The 23,723-nt window shown below is 39.2% G+C and overlaps 2 protein-coding genes across 12 annotated transcripts in view; one reads left to right on the top strand and one right to left on the bottom strand.

Moving 5' to 3' along the window:
* Positions 1 to 3,954, bottom strand: part of AREL1 (apoptosis resistant E3 ubiquitin protein ligase 1) — a 48,587-nt gene extending 44,633 nt beyond the window's left edge. For 3 of the 8 annotated variants that reach the window (XM_053224717.1, XM_015071645.3, XM_015071639.3), the window contains exon 1: positions 3,784 to 3,946. The gene's annotated coding sequence lies outside the window, so the exon portion shown is untranslated. Of the gene's footprint in view, positions 1 to 1,048; positions 1,137 to 3,783 lie in introns of all 8 variants that reach the window. The other 5 variants (XM_053224713.1, XM_053224714.1, XM_015071640.3 and 2 more) reach the window with 5 other exon arrangements.
* FCF1 (FCF1 rRNA-processing protein) lies at positions 3,952 to 22,410 on the top strand. 4 transcript variants are annotated; one of them, XM_015071637.3, is made up of 8 exons: positions 3,952 to 4,040; positions 4,347 to 4,414; positions 6,178 to 6,249; positions 6,847 to 6,995; positions 11,029 to 11,101; positions 15,466 to 15,553; positions 16,983 to 17,077; positions 17,797 to 18,076. In XM_015071637.3, exons 1-8 carry the CDS (start codon positions 4,038 to 4,040, stop codon positions 17,843 to 17,845), a joined length of 597 nt encoding a protein of 198 aa, XP_014927123.1. In that variant the 5' UTR covers positions 3,952 to 4,037; the 3' UTR covers positions 17,846 to 18,076. The 4 variants fall into 4 exon arrangements, with proteins under 4 accessions (XP_014927123.1, XP_026921969.1, XP_053080693.1 ...); XM_027066168.2 differs by lacking the exon at positions 3,952 to 4,040 and adding an exon at positions 4,060 to 4,107; XM_053224718.1 differs by lacking the exons at positions 3,952 to 4,040; positions 17,797 to 18,076 and adding exons at positions 4,079 to 4,100; positions 21,960 to 22,410.
* The last annotated feature ends 1,313 nt before the right edge of the window (positions 22,411 to 23,723 follow it).

A 23,723-nucleotide genomic window follows, 5' to 3' on the forward strand; every position in this document is an offset into this window, starting at 1 on the left:
AAAAAATTACATCTTGTTCCCACTTTATATTCTTATTCTTCCTAGGATTCTGATCATGCCACTTTAATCCCTACCCCAATCCAGGTAATGCTTGGTTAAAACACTTGTTTTCAAATCCTTTTCAATCTTTTCCATAAACCATTTATGCAGCCCAGCTGGGTTTCCTTCCTCAGCAAGACTTGAAAAATTAGCTCATACATACAATGGGGGGGGGGGGGGGGCTTGGAGTGGAACCTCTCTAAGTGGACAAAAGAGGGGTTAAAATAACCTGGGCTAGATCTCTGGATAAGAGCAAGGGGAACCTGCAGAAAATGTATGTTGTATATTATTAGATTACCTTTACCTGAACTCTGGCCAAAAATAACGAATAGAAAATACAATGAACAGATACTGACTACCAGCATCTCAACACCAACAGGCAAACTGCACTGAAATGATGCTGCATCTAGAAGTTCCAAAAAAAACATGGTACAAATTATCCAACTATTCAAGGCAAAAATTCATATTAAAATCGTATGGCATTGTTCAATTCAGGTTAGTGTTTACCGTGACTGTTTGGTTTCTTACAACTAAATGAACACTCTATTAAACCACATTTGTAGAACAGGCTTCAAGAGTTCCACCAGGAAAACATCATGGTGATTCAACACCGTATCAAGGCTTCAGGCATGCGCAGGCGCGCACACACTGACGCATGCGCACATTTACATACACGCGAACTACAATCAGGCTTAACAACCTCACAAGTTTGAAAACCACTGTATAAAAGAAAATTAGTAAAAGGTAAACATTCATGAACGCTTCAAAAAAGAAACCAAAGAAAGAGAACTGAAATTCAAACCTAAGCTATTTAATGACTAAAGTCATTTAAAAAGTAAAATGATACACTAGAACCCATTCAGTTCATAAAGTCTGATTTGTTATAGGGTACGTTGTAATATTAAAACGGTATGTGTAATATATATTACACAACGGCACTCCAACCTGGACCACTTCCATAAAAATGGACAGGCAGAATAACTCTTATAAAATAGTTCAATTTACATACCTCTGTTGAACCACCTACCATAATTGATCTGTTCACAAGTCTGTCTCCAACACAGGTCTGAGCTCTTGAAGAGTACCCAGCACACTGCCTAGGGCAGAACAGGCCCTTGTTAAGTGCCTTCTGAATGAACGGACCTCTGAGGTATCTTTGCAATCCCAATTCAGTATCGGTATCTTAGGGGCAGAAGATGCTGTACAACATGCGATATTTTTAGGAGGCGGCCAAGTAAACAGAAAAATAATTAATAACAAGTAATGCTGGGGGAAAGAACTCAGTATCACATGAGACATAAAAATAAGTGTAAAAACTGTAACTTGAAAATGAAGAAAATATCTGTGTGTTATTTTTTTCCCTTGATGGGCACAAAAGTGAATCTACCTTTAACTTTCTAACATTGAAATACAAGCGTTTTAAAGGAATCTTTCATTATCCATAATTTTATAAAGAAATTTGTTATTAAATTAGTAAGTTAGACCAATTAGCGAATGGAATGAATTCCAAGCCCAATTATGTGTTCAAAACTGTGGGTTGAATGCCTTAAAAAATTCTTTCAAGATTGCAGAAAAGTACAAAACAACCCTCTTGACTGCTGAGAAGGACTAAAACCATTTCTTTTTCTCACAAGTATGTAATCAAAAGCAATTACTTTCTGCTCCCACCCAACACAAAGCAACACCATCTCCCCACTCCCATCACCATCAAAACATGCTATAGAGCATCTCAGTACTTTAACCTTAGGCTATAAGAATCCCAGAATGCGATAAAATTACAATTCAACAAAAACATTTTTCTAAGTATGCTCTCATTCCCTGGGGTGTTCCTTCACTAACATTGCTCCCTCTCAAGTATTAACAAACAAGGAAGCCAGAAAATTCTCAGAACAGATATTACAAACTGCTTTTTAAAAAAATTGTTATTGTTCATGGATTCCAATATTCATCGTACACATTACCAGGAGAGTGTTCTGTCAGTTCTTCTGCAAATTACTATTTAATTATTTGCAATTTTCCCTCTGAACCTATCTATAATACTGATCAGTATCCAAATGTTTAAAATAAACTGATCGTGTTTGCTTAAAAAGGTTATTGCCTAAGCACCAAGAGGTGCTAATGCATTGAAAAAGTGGTAGCTCTCAGTTCTACCCACGAATGACAGCTTGCAGACAAGCTGTCTCAAAGAGATTAGGGACTTTCAGTGATCGCAAATGGGGTAAAGCAGGAGGCACATACAGTATCTGTAGATGGTTCAATGATAAAACTGTTTCAACATAAAAAATTTGGAGCCTACAAAGTCAGGTATGTGAACTACAAAGCTATTAAATGCCTGCAAGCCCAAAAGAAAAAGGAGAAGAAGGAAGAAAACTGTGCCTATACACAAATCAACACGAGAAATCACCCTGCGGTTGAAGTTTCCAAGAACTGAAAACTTTATAAGGTTCTTGTGGATATCAACACATTTCAGGTCCAAAACAATGGGTATGTGTACCCATTGTTATCCAAATTGTATTAAAATACAATTGGCATAAAATTCAAATACCACCACATGTTGGAAGACACACAATGAAAATAACAGGGTTTATTTGTGGTGGGTATTGTTCTAGGGACTTCACATTTTTATTCATTTAGCTCTGATAACATCCCAAAAGACAGGTTCGACTGAGATTATCTCCACTTTATAGATGAAGAAACTGAGGTACAGATAATGTCATACAGCTAGTAAGAAGCAGAGCGAGGATTTAGAGCCAGCTCCATTAGTCAGACTCCAAAGTTCATGTTAACCAATACACTATGTTTCATACTAAGAGCTATGCAAAGGCCAGCTTTTTTTTTTTTTTAACCTAATAACCTTTTTGGATTTCAAATGCAAGGACAGCTTTGTGCAATAAGAAAAGCACAGGCTTTGGAATTAAATCAAACTCCAACAAACCTCTGAATACAGTTTGAGCCTCGGCTTCCCCACATGTAAAAGGAGGGTACTCAAGTTATCGTGAAGGTCAAATAAGGTAACATAATTAAAGTGCCACGTACGGTATACAAGATAGGGGTTCTTATCCTTAAGTTCACAGACCCTAGAATGTCCACAGATGGGCTTCGGAATCTCTGAGTCTCACCGATTGTATGACAAATGTATGTGTACCCATTGTTTTAAAAGTCCCTGGCCTTCCACAAAGCTTCAAGGGGGTACGTGATCTCCAAAAGGTTAAAAATCACCAAAGTGCACAGCAGCTACTCAAAAAAAAAAAAAAAAAAAAAATCGAAGTTCTCTTTCCCTTCTTATTCTCAAAACCTCTCCCTTTTCCAGTAAGGGTGACGCACCAAATCCTCCCAATAAATGGTAATTATTCTCCCACCATTTTCCTGGCTTGGTAATTAGTAACATATGCAAGCTTATGCTCCAATTTTCTGGAGAGAGTCTAAAAAAGGCCCTCAAACGATGATTCACCCCCTCTGCACCGAAACGAATACACGGTATTTACTCGAGAGAATCTGGAGAATCGTCCACCTAACTGCACGAAGCACCATGTCAGCTAGGAGAACCAGGTAGGTACGACAGCCTCCCAGTTGCAACGTAGAGACCTGACACCCCAGCGCTGAGGGATGAGGAGAATGTATTCCAAACTACTGGGAAACCCAGAATTCCGTCCCCCCTACCCCAGTCCTGCCTCTCTGGAACTCTAGTGCCGGCAGGTCCTCGGGCACTGCGCCGGGCTAGAGTGGTGGAGGAGAGAACGTTACCCCAGCAGCGCGGCGGAGTCCCAGCTCGGCTGCTCCGGGAGGCGACGGCAGCACCCGGCGCAAAACCCGCCCAAGATGCTACCCCGAGAGACCCCAGTACAGATCACCGCTCAGGCTGGGAACCGGCTCCAGGCTTTTCCGTTTCCCAAAGCGACTTCCGCTTCCGGGCTAGCCTTTGCCGGAAGCAGTATTTGGATGATGCAAAAATGTCGCGCCGTTGGTGATTCCGGAAGAAACAAGAGTGCGGCGTGAACATGGTGCGAGGAGGGTCCGGGAAGAGACTTTGTCAGACCACATCTTGGGTGGAGATAGAGCCAGTCAGCAGTTAGCTAGATTTCCTCCGCATTACCCTTAATTATTTTCGTTCTGACTGTAGTTCTTAAACTGCTCTGAGCGGTGCCTGTTGTGCTCTAGCGAGTGGGGAGAGGGCCAGGTGGGGCATAGAGGCTAAGAGGTGCTGGGTGTTTGAGGGAAGAAGGGAAAGGGATGGAAAAAGACGAGCAAAAACTCAAGAAGATGCAATGTATTTCCAGCTCTTTTAACTGTAAAATTTCTATTTCAAGGGGAAGCAAAAGAAAGCAAGAAAGTATGCGACCATGAAGCGAATGCTTAGTCTCCGAGATCAGAGGCTGTGAGTATCTGGAATCAATCTATATCCAAAGATAGCAGAGTTAGGAGGGGATAAGTAGTAAAAGTTTTTGTTGTTATTTTGTGCTTACGTTTCAAAGTATTGTGTCTTGGATGTATATAGCATAGGATACTAGGAAAGTGTGTAACAGCCATTTAGATCCCGAGCGATTACACTGGGGAAGGGGATGGGAACTAAACATTTCTGAAGTGTTCGCTGTTCCACTGTTTTTGTATACTTCATCTGCCATATCACATTTAAGCCTCCTGAAAGCTTGGTAGGATTATCTTTTTATGTTTTTGCCATTACACTCCTACATTCCTCCCAGGGGTGGGGGGAATGTTTGTTAAAATGGTTGAAAGATGGTGAGGTCAGAGACCATGTTTATCTTGTGTCCCCAGCACCTGCCACTTAAATAGTTCTGAAAGAAAGAGTAGGAAAACACCTAGACTTCTCCGTTTTATAAATCGTACCAGAATCCACACCACTGAGGGAGAGTGGAATCATGTTCCCTATCGTAAGCTTCCCTGCTTCAGTGAAGAATAGACAAAGTTATTCAGTAAGGACTGGTCTTGGGGTGCCTGTCTGGCTCAGTAAGCAATAGAGCATGGGACTCTTGGTCTCGGGGTCATGAGTTCCACTCCCACATTGGGCCTAGAGCTTACGAGAAAGGAAGGAAGGGAAAGGAAAGAAAGAAAAGAAAGACGGGTCTTCATCGTGTTTAATAGCATTTGAACAAAGGAATGGCTTTCAGAGTTATTAAACTGTATTCTCTGGGGTGCCTGGGTGGCTTAGTTGGTTAAGGGTCAGACTCTGGATTTGGGTTCAGGTCATGATCTCACAGTCTGGGATCAAGTCCCATGTCGGGCTCTGTGCTGACATTGCAGAAACTGCTTGGGATTCTCTCTCTCCCTCTCTCTGCTCCTTCCCTGCTCGCACTCTCTCTCTTTCAAAATAAACATTTAAAAAAATTGTATTCTCAGCCTTTGGTTTGTATTTATTATGTAATTTTTAGGGAATTTGCCTCATTGATAATATTTTATTTGCAGTTAAGGGATAAATTTTATGTATGTATTTTTTTACATTTTAGCCTTTTATAAGAGGCATATGGAGGAAACTTTTTCCTCCTACTTTTGGAGCATTTGAGTCTTCAGAAGGTAAATGTCAGCCTGTTTCTCCACTGCACTGAAGTGGGTTTTGATCCTTGATATGAAGAGCTTCTGACAAAGAAATAATAGGTAATAGTATAATGCCTGTTTACTCATTGACAATTTTTATAGATTGTTGGCTAGAGATTTTTAAATTTCATAGTGTTTAACTGATTATGTTACTTCCAGCCTATTTCCCACACAGTTATTTGTGCTTAGAAAGTTTATGTTGATATAAACATAAAGACGTCTCAGGGGCACCTCAGTGGCTCAGTCAGTTGAGCATCCAACTTCGGCTCAGGTCATGATTTCATGGTTCGTGGATTTGAGCCCTGCCTTGGGCTCTGTGCTGACAACTCAGAGCCTGGAGCCTGCTTCAGATTCTGTGTCGCGCTCTCTCTCTCTCTCTCTCTCTCTGCCCCTCCCCCATTTATGCTCTGTCTCTCTCAAAAATGAATAAATGTTAAAAAAATTTTTTTTAAGTTACAAAGCAGAATTTCCTCTGTAGACCAAAACAAAACAAAAACAACACCTTAGAAACTTTAAATTTTGCATGAGGTTATAACTGCTATGAATTTTTTCTTCTCTCTTGCACTTAATTTGCTCTCTTTCTTCCAGTAAAGAGAAGGATAGATTGAAACCTAAAAAGAAAGAAAAGAAAGATCCCAGTGCACTCAAGGAAAGAGAAGTGTAAGTAATCAAAAATTTCAAGTTTTCCTTTAGAAGAGACATTTTAGAACCATAGAACTGTTAGAAATCCAGGCTTTCCCTGAGCTGATTTGCTCAGTCATTTGTAAATCTGGCACAACTGTGCAAATGAAAGTCATGTTGCTGAACATGTATCAATTCCAGTGGTTGGTGAACATGTATCAATTCCAATTTCATGGAGCAATAAATTTCCTCTAAATCTTGGGGATTAGATCTAAAATTATTAATTTTTTCTTCCCCAAGATCTTTGAAAAGAAACAATTGTTGTTGTCTAACACACCAGCATTTTGATGAAAGAATGTATCACCAAAAATAGTAAGGACAGAATTTCAGAATAAAGTCATTCCTTTTAAATAAATACACTTGATGAAACTTCATCATATTTTCCTTATTTTCTCATTTTGCCCTAGATTGGCAATGGATATATCATCACAAGATTTATTAGGATTTATTTCCAATGAATAAGGAAAAAGGAGCTTAATCTATAGCAAACTGTTTGAAGCAGAGACTTCATTTGCATTGTTAATATCAAAATATCAATGTAGACATTATTTTGTGTTTTGTATGTTCTTCCCTCAGCCCCCAACATCCTTCCTGCTTATTCTTCCAATATAACACACAGCTGGGCCCACCTTACCACATCCTGGTTGATACCAACTTTATCAACTTTTCCATTAAAGCCAAACTTGACTTAGTACAATCAATGATGGACTGTCTGTATGCCAAGTGTGAGTATCATACATTGCCTTTCTCTGATGTTTTAGAGAAAAATTATATTTACCCAAATACATGAAGGGAATGGGGTCCTAGTTAATTGGATTTCTAGCCATTGCTCACCATAGCAATGACCATTTTCAGTAAATTGAAATACAATGCAGATTTGACTGGGAACAATTAAACTTTCACAATTCAGAAAACACTTAGCCTGCTTTGACCATTGTTGTGGACATCAATTTTGAACATAGGATGGGAATTTTTTGTTTTAGAGTTCATTTTAAAATTTTGGCTAAATGAAAATTTATTATATTATTTTACATTAAGGAGGAAACATGCTCCATTCCACTCTAGTGTGAAAAAGCTAAATAAGGTATTTTGCCATTTATGATCACAGAACTAGAAGTGATGCTGGTTTATTCATTTTGGCCACAAAGGACTGGAATAGGTTTATTTGTACCACAAAGGACTGGAATAGGTTACTTACACCTTGGTATGCAGTTTACCATTAGTAGATTTCCCTTGTGTTTAGGTGTCCCCTCCTTCAAGTGATCTTCCTTCACCACCATGAGTGGTAAGAAGAAAGTCTAAGCCATGTGTACAAGGGAATAACTTCCTAATAGTGAGATCTGTTGCGTTTTGTGGTGGGTTTATGTTTATATATTTTCCAGTCATCTAGTTAAAGGTGCAAATGAATATTAGGCTTACGCTTTGCCGTAAGAATAAATCAAAGGAAAAAACTTTCACCTCCTTTAATTTTTAAAAGATGCTGTATAATGAATAATAGTTGTAGACTTATAGTAATGTAAATTTTGTTTATAGATTTATTAAAAATAATAAGTTGGGAAGATGAGGTAAGGAATGTGATGTAAGATGCATTCTACAAATGCCCTAAAATTAATAAACATAAAAGTGACTGCATATTTTTATTATATCAAGATATGAAGGTAACCACCAAATGAGAAAAACAGCTAATGAAGTAAAATAGTGGTCTGTGAGGATTAGAATTGGTGGGGTGGGAAAGCATCAGGGAATAGCAATTTTTTCATATGGATGTCTGTGTTCCAGTCTTCTGTGTAACATAATACCCCAAAGCAAAGTTTGAAGAAATATTCAAGAACAATACAAATTCAGTTACCTAGGAGATTCTTTAACTGTTTTTAAAGCTCTGGCTACTTAATTGTTCCTCATTTGCCTTTATACCTGAAGGAAGACTTTTATTTTCTTCCTCCCTTGAAGATGCCCCTTTGACCTTTCCATAGCTCCTGGTCCCTTTTCTGCCTGATGTTCCAATGAGGGAGGATAAGTTAGCTTTCCATCAACTTTCTTTTCTGTCCATGAGTCCTCTTCCCTGTTACCTTCCCTTTCTTGATAGTCATCTTCCTGGGCCTCCTTTCCTGCTCCAGAAGCAAGCCCTTGCTTGTTTCACTGCTGTATGGCTCTGAAATTGATCCTCTCAAGGTGCGTATTGCTCTCTGAATCCATGACTGTCTGATCTTACTGATTTCAGATCTCCATTTTACTGATTTTCTTCTGGACATGGTACTTTACTTGAAAATTTCTTAACTGTGTACACATCCAAAACTATCTCTGTACTTATAAAAAAAAATCTAGCATAAAAAAATTAAAGCTTCGTCTAATGCCTTTTCTCAGAGAGGGGCAGTTTTTCAAAAAATTTTTTTTTAATTTTTATTCAGTTTTTTAAGAGACAGAGAGAGACAGAGTGGGAACGGGGGAGGGGCAGAGAAAAAGGGAGACACAGAATCCGAAGCAGGCTCCAGGCTCTGAGCTGTCAGCTCAGAGCCCGACACAGGGCTCAAACTCATGAACGGTGAGATCATGACCTGAGCCAAAGTCGGACGCTCAACCAACTGAGCCACCCAGGCGGAGAGGGGCAGTTTTTAAAAACTCATATATAGTCTCTGAACTATAGGTAATTTTTGTTTATTTTTGAAAATGGATCATAGATTATTTACTATTTATATTTGTGCCTTTTTTAACAGCTTTGAAATATATTTCACATACCACTTAAAGCGTATGATTCAATGGCTTTTACTGTATTCAATTTTAGAACATTGTGTTACCCAAAAAGAAACTCTGAACCCCTTAGCCATCATCCCCAACCTTTCAAATCTCCCTCCCCTAGTTAACCACTAATTTGCATCCTGTCTGTATAGATTTGCCTATTTGGGACATTTCATTAAAATGAGATCATACAATATTTGGTCCTCTTCCATTTAGCATGTTTTCAAGTCTCATCCATGTTAAAGCCTCTTTCTTTTCATTATCAAATAATATTCTATTGTATGGCTAGATGACATTTTTTTTAAGAATTTTTTTTATTTTTTTTTAATGTTTATTTATGTTTTGAGAGAGAGAGAGGGAGACAGAGCATGAGCAGGGGAGGGGCAGAGACAGAAGGAGATGCAGTATCCAAAGCAGGCTTCCGGCTGTGAGCTGTCAGCCCAGAGCCTGACACCGGGCTCAAACTCACAGACTGCGAGATCACGACCTGAGCCAAAGTCAGACGCTCAACCAACTGAGCTACCCAGGAGCCCCTAGATCACATCTTATTCATCCATTTCTTCTTACTTTTTACATTGAACAATACTCTGGTTTCTTTTCAGATCGAATAAATCTTTCACCTTTTACTTTTTACATTGAACACATATATCTTGAACCCTTTGCTGTATCAGTACGTATCCACTAGGACCTCATTCTTTTTTAAGCTTACAGAGTATTGTTTATATAATTTTCAAAAGCCAATATCCCGTTAGATATTTGGATTACTTGCAGTTTTTACATTATTATAAATAAGGCTGTAGAGAATATCCGTGTGAATTTATCTCTGTTAGCGTGGAGTAATTTTTAAAAAATATTTATTTTGAGAGGAGAGAGAGAAGGGGCGAGGGGTAGAGAGAGAATCCCAAGCAGGCTCCACGCCGTCAGCACTGGGTCCTACTTGGGACTCCAACTCATGACCTGAGCCCGTATCAAGAGTCAGGCACTTAACCTACGGAGCCACTCATGCGCCCCCTAGGATACATTTCTAGAAGCTGTATTGCAGTATCAAGGGGTATGTATATATTTTTTAATAGGTGTTGCAAAATTGCCCTAAAAGGGCAATCCATATTTTTATACCTACGAACTTAGTGTGAGAATACCTGTCTCCTCAGTATTGGGTATTTTCCTTGTTTAGTCTTTGCCACTCTAATAGGAAGAAAATGAAATCTTGTTTCAATTTATATCTCTTTAATTAGGAGTGAGATTGAGCACCTTTATGCTCGCCAACCATCGTATTTCTTCCTCTATGACCCGAAGTGTATAAACTGAAATGTAGCATGGTAGTTAAGAATCCAGTTGATAGCCTGACAGTCTCCGTTCAAATCTTGGCTTCACCATTTGCTTCTACTTACTTCTTTGTGCCTTAGGTTCCTTATCTATAAAGTGGCGATGGTAATAATAATAATGCTACCTGATAGGTATTATTCTGAACATTAAATGAGATAAGCCTTGTGAAGTGCTTGGCACAGTGTCTGGGAATCAGCACATAACTTAAGCTATCATTATAAGGTCTCTGTATATTAAGGAAAGTAGCCCTTTGACAAATGTGTAGAAATATTTTTCCTAGTTTGTTTTTATTTTAATAGGACTGACAGCTGTCAAACAGAAGTTTTCTATTTTGATATGATCAAATGTACATTTTCTGATTAATTTCATGGTTTCTTTTGGCTCACATTTAAATTTTTTCCCATCTAGAATTTATTTGAATATAGAAAGAATGACGGGAATTCAACTTAATTTCTCTCCCAGATACATTTATGACACTTTAAGTGGTGTGGGGCTGGGACAGTCTTCTAGTTTCTTTATCAATAGAGATTTTATTTACCTCTGGTTCTTATTGTTCATTTCAGTATGCTTATTCTGCTGTGATTTCAGAAGCCTTATGGGTCTTTTAAAGACTTATAATGGGATGTAATTCAGGGAAAGTAAAACCAGTTTCTTTACAAGTTCTGTTATTAATCTGTATATTTTTTCCCCTGGCAGGTATCCCTTGTATAACTGACTGTGTAATGGCTGAAATTGAGAAGTTGGGGCAAAAGTATCGAGTGGCTCTAAGGTAGGAAGGAGCTGGTCTACATTTTGTTACACTGAAGATTCTTTTAACCATCCTCCATCTGTTTGCTGTCCAAAGATTTGTTGGATAATTAGTTTAAATAAAAATCATACAAAACTAGTTAACTATGATCAAGAAAGCAAACATGTGAAAGCTAGAGATTTTTAAACTGAAGCTTTTTGAATGAAGTTATTTAGTCATAGTAGTCTTGTGGGCCTCTTTTTAAGTTCTTCTAGATTTTCAATTAGAAAGTATCTTTTTATTAGTTTGTTATCTAGATATCTATTTTAGAATCTCATACGTAAAGTGGTGGCTCAATTGGTTAAGTGTCTGACTTCGGCTCAGGTCATGATCTCATGGTTCGTGAGTTCGAGCCCCACGTTGGGCTCTGTGCTGACAGCTCAGAGCTTGGAGACTGCTTCAGATTCTGTGCCTCCCTCTCTCTCTGCCCCTCCCTTGCTCATATTTTCTCTCTCTCTCTCTCTCTTTCTCCCTCCCTCTCAAAAAAAAAAAAAAAAAAAAAAGAATCTCACACATAAAGTATTCACATTCTAGGTTTTGAGCTTACTCTAGAAACTACACTTGAGTTAAAAGTAGTGGTTCCCAGAGTATGGTCCCTGGACCCCTAGGAGTCCCAGAGACCTTTTCAAGGAGTTAACAATACTATTTTCATAATAGTAGGAAGACATTGTCTTTGTCACTGTGCTGACATTTGTACTGATGGCAGAAATGCTGGTGCCTTAGTGCCAATCAAGGCAATGGACCAAAATAATGTTAGTAGTCTTTGTATTATTCTTCAGTGTCACTCATGACATTTAAAAACAAAAACAAACAAAAACCCAGGGTCACCTGGCTGGCTCAGTTGGTAGAGTATGCAGCTCTTGATCTCAGGGTTGTAAGTTGGATGTAGAGGTTACTAAAAAAACCAAAAACCCATAGTCACTTAAGAATATCCTTGATGAGGGCTGCCTGGGTGGCTTAGTCGGTTATGCGTCCGACTTTGGCTCAGGTCATGATGTCACGGTTCGTTAGTTCAAGCCCTACATCGGGCTCTCTCCTGTCAGCACGGAGCCTGGAGCCTGCATCAGATCCTGTGTCTCCCTCTCTCTGCCCCCTCCCCTGCTCGTATGTGCAGTCTCTCTCCCTCCTGCCTCCCTCTCTCTCTCTCAAAGATAAGTAAACATTTAAAAAAAAATTTTTTTTAAAGAATATCCTTGATGAAGTATTAAAATTTGTTGATTTTGTTACATCTCGCCCCTAGGGTACATGTTGGTTTTCCTTGTGATGAAGCAGCAAGTACGCCTCGAGCACTTCGGCTGCTTACCAAAGATTGAAGCTTGTCTCAATGAGCAGCTCTTGTGTGCTTGTTGGAATTGTGAGCCAGACCAGCTGCTTTTTCATAGAGTGTCATTTTTACGTGAAGAATAACTGACAAACACTGGTTTTTCAGACTTTAGTGTTTAGCAGATAGTTTCTCGAAAATTAATGCAGTGAATCTGTCACTTCAAGGAAAACAGCTTACTGTATCATAATGAGAAAGTTCAGGCTTCCAAGTGAAAATTAGAGTTTTGGAAAACCATGAGCTTATCACATTCCCAATACTCAAGACCTTTCTGTTGAGACCAGTGAAGGTGTTGGGTGTGCTTTTTTTGATATTGTATAACTATATGTGTCAGTATTTGGAAGATTTGTGTGATTCACTGAATCGCTATTTTCCAAATGATCATTATTGCAAATCAATATTGCAAAATCATGCCTGGGTGAAAGACTCATTCAGGGTCCAAGATATACCAGTGAATTTGTGTGTGTGTGTGTGTGTGTGTGTGTGTGTGTGTGTGTGAATGAATGAGTGTGTGTGAGTGAATAAATGAATGAGTGTGTGTGTGTGAATGAATGAATGTGTGTGTGTGTGTGTGTGAATGAATGAATATATGTGTGTGTGTGTGTGTGACCTTTTAGAGGTGTAAATTAGATACTATAAAATTCACCAAGTTTCATTGTATAATGTGATGGGCTTGGCAAATGTGTACAGTTATGGAACCACCATCATATCATGAAATAGAACATTCCCATCAATCCAGAAGTATGATTCCATTTATAATGAAGTTCCAGGAAAGGCAAAACTATACTAATGGAATATAGACCAGTACCTGAAGCTGAGCGTGAGAAAAGTGCATCTGCAAAGGGACACAGGGAACTTTTTGTAGTGATGGAAATGTTCTGTATCTCAGGTGTGGAGATTCTGATGTGAATATATCAATTTGTCAAAACTAATCAAATTTTACATGTATAGTCAGTGAATTTTATTATATTTCACTTATACCTAATAAAGCTAACTTTTTTAAAGGCAAAGAAAAACAGGAACCTAATGTATAAGAGTGGTAGTGTTTTAGATGAATGGGCAAGTGATTATTAAAATATTGATTATTCCTGTGGAAAGAAAGAAAACTGGGTTCTTATCTCACCTCTTTCATAAAAATCAATTCCAGGTAGATTAAGTGTCTAGATTTTTATGGAAAATCTAGAGAACATCTTAGTGATTTCAGTGTGGGCAGGAATTTCTGTCCAAACCATAATGGAAAACGAATTAATCTGACTATATTGAGATTGAATACTACCGATTAACAAAAAAACAGCATAAACAAAGTGAAACGACGAGCCACAGATAGTGAGAAGATATTAGTAACGCATATAATCAACAAAGGGCTTATTTTCAAAATTTATAAAAAACCACAAATCCATAAGACAAGGGCAAAATCCTTATTCGCAAGGAGATATCATTTCATACCCAGCTGATTGGCAAGAAATGAAGTCTGCTTAACGATGCCATGAATAGTTAAGACTGGGGGCAGTGAGGATTCTCATAAGGATGTAAAGTGGACAGTCACTTTGGAGAGCAGTTTGGCAGTGTTACTGCAAGAAGTTCTGTCTTCCCAGTCCTATTTTCCTCTCCTCTGCATAAACACTCTTCTCACCAGAAACATGGGCTCACTTTTCCCTGAACACCACTGAGCCATTTTATAGATGGTTGGTGCCCTGTTTGGAATGTGCCTGCCTTCACTTTGCTTGGAATGTTCTTTTGTCTTCATTTTGTTTAATCTCCATGTAATTTTTTTCAAAGTATACCAAATCCACAGTGACTTAGCTCCGACCTACTGCAACATGGAGTATTTTTCTTGCACTTGGTACCCATATGCTGCCTTGTATTTTTATTCAGCTTGTGACACGTCATTATTACATAATAGGAAGAACATGGCTCTCAGAATCACAGACTTGGGATTTTTCTTTTTCAAATTTGTAGGAAAGTAACATGTTTGATTTATTCATGGCAAACGAGATAAACATATACATACAATAAAAGGTAAAAGTCCCCTGTATATTCATACTTTGTCCATTTTTCTACCCTAAGAGTGACAACTGAGATGGGTTAGTAGATAGTGTATGTTTTTCCAGACTTTTTTTCTAAGACAATGCAAATGTAGAGAAAAACAGTGAAAGAGAGTTATATTTTTTTTAATTTTTTTTTTTTAATGTTTACTTATTTTTGAGACAGAGAGAGACAGAGCATGAATGGGGGAGGGGCAGAGAGAGAGGGAGACACAGAATCGGAAGCAGGCTCCAGGCTCTGAGCCATCAGCCCAGAGCCCAACGCGGGGCTCGAACTCACGAACCGTGAGATCGTGACCTGAGCTGAAGTCGGACGCTCAACCGACTGAGCCACCCAGGCGCCCCGAGTTATATTTTCTTAATTGAATCATACAGGTATATTGTTCCATGACCTGTTTTGTTTATTCAGCAATTTGAATTTTTTTGAGATTGTTAATTCAGCAAGTCCTGCCATATCAGTACAGACAGCTCTACCTCCTTTTTTTTTTTAGACAGGATGGGGCAACACAACGTATTTAACTTTTTCCCTTGCTGATGGATATTCAGATTATTTCCAGTTTTTCACTATTTAAAGTGTGCTGTAGTGACCATCCTTGTGCCTGTATTATTGCACATTTGTGGAAGACAACTTCTAAAAAGGAAATGGTTAGGTTAAAGTTGTTTGATTTTGAATCCTGGCTTTTCCCAGTTGTATACCTTCAACAAATTAATCTTTCTCAATCGGCTTCCTCATTTGTCAAATGGAAATATAATAATTCAGAGTCTTGTGAAGATTACATGACCTAAGGTGCACCAGCTAGCAGTAAGTTTTAATTCCCTTCTCTTTCTGTTGTCTTTCCAATTAGAAGATAAGCTGAAAGAGGAGAGGGGGGCCTTAAAATCGCCACGTGGATCAAGTCACTCTTATTTCACAGATCAAGACTCAGAAAGTTATCCAGTTGCCTGAGTATTTTTGTTAATCCAGTTTTGTAACCTTTTAGGATTGCCAAGGATCCAAGATTTGAACGATTACCATGCACACACAAAGGAACCTATGCAGATGACTGCTTAGTACAGAGAGTAACTCAGGTATCATCATTTAAATATTTACTTTGTGTTTCCCTTCATAGGAAGCATGGATGTCCTCATTTACTTAAGGAAGTGAGTTGGAAATGTATACTGTAACTGTAATGGAAAAATCGCAGGCTTGGGGAGGAGACACATGGGTTTCAAATCTCAGCACCTATGTTGATTGGGTGTGTGATTTGGGGCACTTACTGATTCTTTATTCCACAAGTTGTCTCCATAAAATGCTGTAAGGGAATGAATGTACATATGATATCAGGTTTCACCTCCCTGTGAATCAAACATAATCCATTTCCATTATTCCCCATGCAGGAATTTTATTCCTTTCCACTGTGCCTAACCATGAATGTTTTTCAGTTACATCTGAGTCTGCCAGGGTGCTGTCTTACAAGGACCCTAGAATAACTAGGTTTTTGAGTCTTCCGTCCTGGCCTCCTTGTCGGCACCACAAAAACTTCTGCTATTGATTGTCCTTTCTAGAGCCCCTCTTTGCTGAAGATAATCATCTTCATCTAGTGACCACACTTCCATCCCTTTAGCGACTCCATCCCATGGGTAGAGACAGCATTTGCCTTAATCTCCCACAGCACAACTGACACCAGGCTACAACTCTTCTCAAAACGTAATGAGAGATTTGGGTATGACGGAAGTAAAATATGATACAACTGGCAGCTAAATGTTGTTGCTTTCAGAGCTGCTAGGCTCAAACTCGTCCTGGAGACCCTGTTATAGCTTCATGGCTAGGAAGTAGCCTGCCTCCACCACTACGAGGTCTCAGAGTAGGCCCAATCCCAGAGATTCCAGGAAAGGCGAAAGCTATGCCCTCTAATCTAACACATCTACTTGCCTTTGCATAGAGTCTCTTGGGGTGTTTCCCAAACAAGAAATTGTCTTAAATGTGCCCTAAATGTCTTCCACTTATGAGACAAAAACCAATTTGCAGCTTTTGAATAGTTTTTCTATCTTCTTCCCCTCAAGATTCTTAGAGCTACATTATCCCCAGGTAACTTATTATTATGTTTTGTAAGTAAGAGCTCCTAGATTATAGTAGCTACTCAACAAATTGTTATCACCTTTTCTTTGCTCTTTACTATGAATATGAGTAATTCTCCAGATTAGCCAGTGTACCATTATCCAGTATCACAAAGTAATAGACTCAGGGGCGCCTGGGTGGCGCAGTCGGTTAAGCGTCCGACTTCAGCCAGGTCACGATCTCGCGGTCCGTGAGTTCGAGCCCCGCGTCAGGCTCTGGGCTGATGGCTCGGAGCCTGGAGCCTGTTTCCGATTCTGTGTCTCCCTCTCTCTCTGCCCCTCCCCCGTTCATGCTCTGTCTCTCTCTGTCCCAAAAATAAATAAAAAACGTTGGAGAAAAAAAAGTTTAAAAAGTAATAGACTCAATGTGTGAATACTCAATGGGTGTCTCTTATTACAGCACAAGTGTTACATCGTGGCCACAGTTGACCGGGACCTTAAACGAAGGATCCGGAAGATCCCTGGAGTTCCCATCATGTACATTTCTAACCATAGGTGAGACTGTCTCTTGGGGAAGTGATTAAAAGTATATAGTGGATATCAGTTGAAAATGAGGTCAGGTTGCAGGAAGATTTGAAAGTGATTGTCGTATCAAATGCTTATGTAGTTATAGTTGAAGAAACGAGATGAAGTAACAAGAACGAGGGCAAAAGATAAAGCTAGGATTTAGGAATGAGACATTCGCATTGTTACAATAAGACTAGTAGAAGAAATAGATGTGCTTTAAATACAAAGCAGTAATTTAAATTAAGCTAATTTGTTTGGCCAGAGAGATCTTTTTTTTTTTTTTTTTTTTTTTTTTTTTTTTGAAAGCCTAGTAGTTGTGATTAGCACTTTTTCTGGGAAACTAAAAGCTTATCAGAAAAAACAAAAACTGGTCTTTATCCTACTTGGATGTTCCCATGTCAATGCTTTTCAACGTGGGAAGAGTGAGTACAACATAGTGGGAAGAATGGGCTGAGGAATTGGGCTTACCTGGACTCAGTGCCTGGTTCCCTCACTTGTTAACTTCCTGACTTTGAAGAATAAAGATAATATGTTAAAGTCAGCATTTTGCTGTAAATCATTTATTATGATACCCCTTTGAAATGTTCCAACTGACAAAAAGGATTCATAGTGGGAAGATGACAGTGTTGTAGTCAGTAAAGGGTGGGTTTTTAGGTGGGTTCTGGACCCACCTTTCTTACCAGTGTTAATTTTTTTGTCCTGATCAGGTACAACATTGAGCGGATGCCAGATGATTATGGAGCCCCTCGGTTCTAATTCTAACACTCTAAAGATAGAGTTCCTCTGCCTTCCTTTACCAACTTTTTCTGTTGCCAGTTCATGTAGCAATACGCTGTAACAGGAATTATTCTCCTTCTTACCCATTTGCTCTGTTATGAGCTGAGTATGGCTGAATACACTCACTTTTGATGTTGTTTTGAAATTGACATTTTGTATCATTTTGAATTTTGTTGCATCTTTTTATAAATCAGATGATTGCACACATAATTTGATGCTTGTTATTTTATGTTGATCTACACAACAAATATTTATTAAGGTTATACTAGGTGCTTAATAAGGTATGGTCCTGCCAGCAAGACACTGATATTATAGGGGAAAAGAGAAACATGTATATGAATAAATATAATGTTGCCAGGTTACAAGTCAGAGGGAATAGACCTATATATGAGAAAAGAACGATTTCTTTCTACTTGGTTGGAATGGAGAGGGAGAAAAGGCTAGAGGAGTAATATTTGGCTTAATCTTTAAAAATGAATAGGTGCTTGGGGCACCTGGGTGACTCTGCCGGTTAAGCGTCCAACTTCGGTTCAGGTCATGATCTCGCGGTCCATGAGTTCAAGCCCCGCGTCAGGCTCTGTGCTGACAGCTCGGAGCCTGGAGACTGCTTTGGATTCTGTGTTTCCCTCTCTCTCTGACCCTCCCCTGCTTGCACTGTGTCTCTCCCTCTCTCAAAAATAAATAAACATTTTTAAAAAAGACTTTTTTTAAAAACGAATAGGTGCTTGCCCAATATGTGAAGTAAAGAAATTGAGGTGTAGGAAGCATAAGCATGAACAAAAGCATGGAGACATGGATGCTAATGGAATGACTGCTTGACCTTCTCAGAAAACTACCAGAAGGTTTTTCTAACTAGAATATAAGGGAAAGAGATCTATACCCGTATCTGAGGCTCCAGAGGTAGGAGGTGTCTGGGAGGGGGCCTTATATGACATGCTAAAGGGTTTGGACTTGAATGTGAGGTCAACAGGAAGTTAAATTAATTAAACTAAAAATGTGATTAAGGTGAATAACGTGATTAGATGTTTTAAATGATCACAAGGTAGCGTAAAAATAGACAAAGAGATCATTGAAATAGAATAGAAAGTCCATAAATTGGTATATTTATGGCAAGTTGGTGTATTATCAAGGTAGTATTTCAAATCTGTGGGAAAAAGAAATTTTATTGGAAGGCCAAATAGTGTGGAGTAATTCTACTGGAGTTAGAATCCGGATTCCACCAGTTAATACTCTGTATGAGTTGGGCACACTACATAACCACGTGGTGTCTTCCTTGTTTCCTCTGAACAATGTGCTGTCTAATCCTCCAAACAAGCCTGATAAAGTGGGATTAAATCGAACAGTACATGCCACAAGTTAAGTGTTGTTCAGTAAGTGTCAGTGATTATTATATTATCATTATGGCCAGTTGGCTATCTATTTGAAAAAAGTTTTAGCATTCCTGCTTCATATCCTTCATGAGAAGGTATTTCAAGTGGACCAAAGATCTAAACCTTTTTTTTTTTTTTTAAGCTATGGAAGTCTTAGGAAAAAAAACACAAAAAAATGCATCTTCTCTTTGGATAGAATTTTTAAGTAAGGTAGAAAACGTAAAAGCTGTAAAAGAAAAGATTGGTAAGTGACTACATTAAAATTAGGATTTCTGTGCAAGGCAGCCCCTCAAACTTAAGACAAATGGCTGACCAAAAATTGCAGATATCCGGTGAGACCCAGATTCTATTTTTTGGTTACTTATCGGTATTATACAGGTGATTTTCTTTAAAATACATGGTCAGTGTGATATAAGTGCATAAGTATAAATCTGTAAAGAAACGTTCACACATGGTGAAGCGTCTAGGAGGGTGTCTACTATACGGTTGGTAATAGAGAAAAATTGGAAAGAATGTAAATTTCCGTCAAGAGGATCTTAACTATGTTACATCTACACAGCTGACCCTTAGAACAATGCAGGGGTTGGGGGTTGATGCTCTGCACAGTTGAAAATCTGAGTATAACTTTTGACTCCCCCAAAATTTAACTACTAATAGCCTACTCTTAAGTGGGCTTTTTTTTTTTTTATTTTTTTAACATTTATTCATCCTTGAGAGATGGAGAGAGACAGAGCATGAGCAGGGGAGAGGGAGACACGGAATCTGAACCAGGCTCCAGGCTCTGAGCTGTCAGCACAGAACGCAACGCGGGACCCGAACCCACAGAGTACAAGATCATGACCTGAGCCGAAGTCAGACGCTTAACCGACTGAGCCACCCAGGTGCCCCACTAATAGCCTATTCTTGATTGAAAGCCTTATTGTTAACATATAGTCAATAAAAGTGTGTTTTGTTTATTGCCTGTATTATATACTGTATTCTTACAATAGCATAAGCTAGAGAAAAGAAAATGTTAAGAAAATCATAAGAGAAAATATGTTGCTAATACCGTATCAAAAAAAAAAAAAAATCCACATATAAGTGGACCTGGGCAGTTCAAACCCATATTGTTCAAGGGTCAACTATACTATGGAATGTCACGTGCATTTAAAAAGAATGAAGCAGATGGGGCGCCTGGGTGGCTCAGTCAGTTAAGCACGGACTTCGGCTCAGGTCATGACCTCGCGGTCCACAAGTTAGAGCCCCGCGTCAGGCACTGTGCTGACAGCTCGGAGCCTGGAGCCTGCTTCGGATTCTGTGTCTCCCTCTCTCTGCCCCTCCCCCGGCTCATGCTCTGCCCCTCTGTCTCTCAAAAATAAACATTAAAAAAAAAATTTTTTTTAAAGAATGAAGTAGATTTAAAAATGGCAGAAGACTTGAATTCAAAGACAGTTCTTTAAAGAAGATACACAGATGGCCAACAAGCACATGAAAAGATGCTTAATATCACTAATCATTAGAGAGTGCAAATCAGAATCACTAGAAGATACCACTGCACACCTATTCAGACGGCTGTTAACAATAAGTAAATAAACAACAAGTGTTGACAAGGATGTAGAGAAATCAGAACTGCTGTGCACCGTTAGAAATGTAAAATGGTACAGTGACTATGGAAAACAGGGTGGTGGTTCCCGAAAGAATTAAAAATCGAATCACCGTATGATTCAGCGATTCTGCTCCTGAGTATATACAAAAGAATTGACACGGGATCTTGAAGAGATATTTGCACCCCCGTGTTCACAGCACTATGCACAATAGCCAAGAGATGGGTCATCTAAGCCATCTAAGTGTCCATCAACAGATGAATGAATAACCAAAATGTGGTATATACATACAATAGAATATTATGCAACCTGAAAAAGGAAGAAAATTGTGACACATGCTACAACATGGATGAACCTTGAGGATGCTATTCTAGGTGAAATGAGATAGTCACCAAATGACAAAAACTGTGATTCCGCTTATGTGAGGTACCGACAGTAACCAAATTCATAGAGACAAGGTAGGAAGGTGGTTCCCAGAGACTGGAGGGAGTGGAGAATGGGGAGTTTAATGGGTATGTAGTTTCAGTTTTCCAAGATAAAAAGAGCTGTGGAGATTGCACAACAATGTAAATGTACTTTAAAAACATTGAACTATACACTTAAAAATGGCTAAAATGGGGGTGTCCGCGTGGCTCAGTTGGTTAGGTGTCCAACTCCTGATTTCAGCTCAGGTCATGATCTCACCATTTGTGAGTTCACTCCCATCTGTCAGCACCAAGCCTGCTTGGGATTCTCTCTTTCTGCCCCTCCACCCCTCACGTTTTCTCTCTTTCTCTTTCTGTCTCTCAAAATAAATAAACTTAAAAAAATTAAAATGGCTAAAATGGTAAATTTTATGTATGTTTTACCACAATTAATGATAATAGGAGCTATGTTACTTCCTGGAAACAACTACGACCTAATGTTAAGAAAAAGAAGCAACTTGTGGGATGTCTGGGTGGCTCAGTCGGTTGAGTGTCCGACTTTGGCTCAGGTCATGATCTCATGGTTTGTGGGTTTACGTTGGGCTCTGTGCTGACAGCTCAGAGCCTGGAGCCTAGTTCAGATTCTGTGTCTCCCTCTCTGTCCCTCCCCTGCTTGTGCCCTCTCTCTCTCTCTCTCAAAAATAAATAAACATTAAAAAAAAAATTTTTTTTAAAGAAAAAGAAGCAACTTGTAGAGGGGCACCTGTGTGGCTCAGTCAGTGAAACGTCCAACTTGGGCTCAGGTCATGATCTCACAGTTTGTGAGTTCCAACCCCGCATTGGGCTCTCTGCTGTCAGCACAGAACCTGCTTCAGATCCTCTGTCCCCATCTTTCTCTGGCCCTCCCCGGCTCATGCTCTCTCTCAAAAATAAATTAACATTTTTTTTTAAAAAGCAACTTATGACGGGGCGCCTGAGTGGCGCAGTCGGTTAAGCGTCCGACTTCAGCCAGGTCACGATCTCGTGGTCCGGGAGTTCGAGCCCCGCGTCAGGCTCTGGGCTGATGGCTCAGAGCCTGGAGCCTGTTTCCGATTCTGTGTCTCCCTCTCTCTCTGCCCCTCCCCCGTTCATGCTCTGTCACTCTCTGTCCCAAAAATAAATAAACGTTGAAAAAAAAAATTTAAAAAGCAACTTATAAGGGCACCTGGGTGGCTCAGTTGGTTAAGTGTCCGACTTCAGCTCAGGTCATGATCTCACGGTCCGTCAGTTCGAGCCCCGCATCGGGCTCTGTGCTGACGGCTCAGAGCCTGGAGCCTGCTTCAGATTCTGTGTCTCCCTCTCTCTCTGACCCTCCCCCGTTCATGCTCTGTCTCTCTCTGTCTCAAAAATAAATAAACATTAAAAACAATTTTTTTAAATAAAAAAGCAACTTATAGAACAATTAGGTATGGCGTGATACCTGTTTTACTTTGTTTTAAACCACAAAAACATGTAAATTTATATGGCAATATACATATATGGATAGAAAAAGGTCTGAAAATAATTCTTTTCCTACCCTCCCTTCTCTGCTAACAGAATTCCTCTTAGAGAAAACCATTATTCTAGGACTAGATTGTGGCTCATTCCTCCCCCAACACATAATATGGATGTTTCACCTCCTGGTTGGACCAATCAAAATATTCTTACTCCCTTTGCTGCTGTGATTATTTCAACCCTGGGAGATCAAACTCAAGCCAATTAGCCTTAACCAGAGCTTTTACTGGAGAGGTGAGTTGCTCTTATTCTCTGTGGAAGAATTGTTAGGTAATGTAAGCTTTGGAACTGAGTGATCATATTTGCCCTACATTGGAAAAGCTGACCTGGGTTTTACTTTCATTGTATAGTCAAGCCTAATCCTAACTAATATAGGATGTATGTCTCCTCAACCAATGGAGGGAAAAAATGGAAAAGGGAAAGTCAATCATAAAAATAAACAAAAATATATATATATATTTTGTCAAAACCCATTGGACTGCACCACTGGAGATTTCAACATTTCACTCTCTGTAAATCACAAAAGAAAAAAATTCAGACGAGGGAAGGAAAGAAGAAATAATGGTAAGTAGAAAACATAAAGTAAGATGGCAGAGAAAAGTCCAAATGCACAGTTCTCATGATGAATGTGACTAGGTAAGTTTTCTTATTAAGACGAATGCACAGGTTGGATAGTTTTTAAGTGTTTTTGAATGTTTATTCATTTTTGAGAGAGAAACAGCATGAGTGGATGAGGGACAGAGAGAGAGAGAGGGAGACACAACTTGAAGAAGGCTCCAGACTCCGAGCTGTCAGTACAGAACCCGACACGGGGGTGGAACCCAGGAACCGTGAGATCATGACCTGAGCTGAAGTTGGACGCTTAACTGACTGAGCCACCCAGGCGCCCTGGTTGGTTGTTTTTTAAATCTTGTGGCCGTGTGGTATTATAAAACACACCTAAAGCAGAATGACACAGAACAGCTAG

The sequence above is a fragment of the Acinonyx jubatus genome, chromosome B3 (genome assembly GCF_027475565.1).
Source record: "Acinonyx jubatus isolate Ajub_Pintada_27869175 chromosome B3, VMU_Ajub_asm_v1.0, whole genome shotgun sequence".
Classification (NCBI taxonomy): domain Eukaryota; kingdom Metazoa; phylum Chordata; class Mammalia; order Carnivora; family Felidae; genus Acinonyx; species Acinonyx jubatus.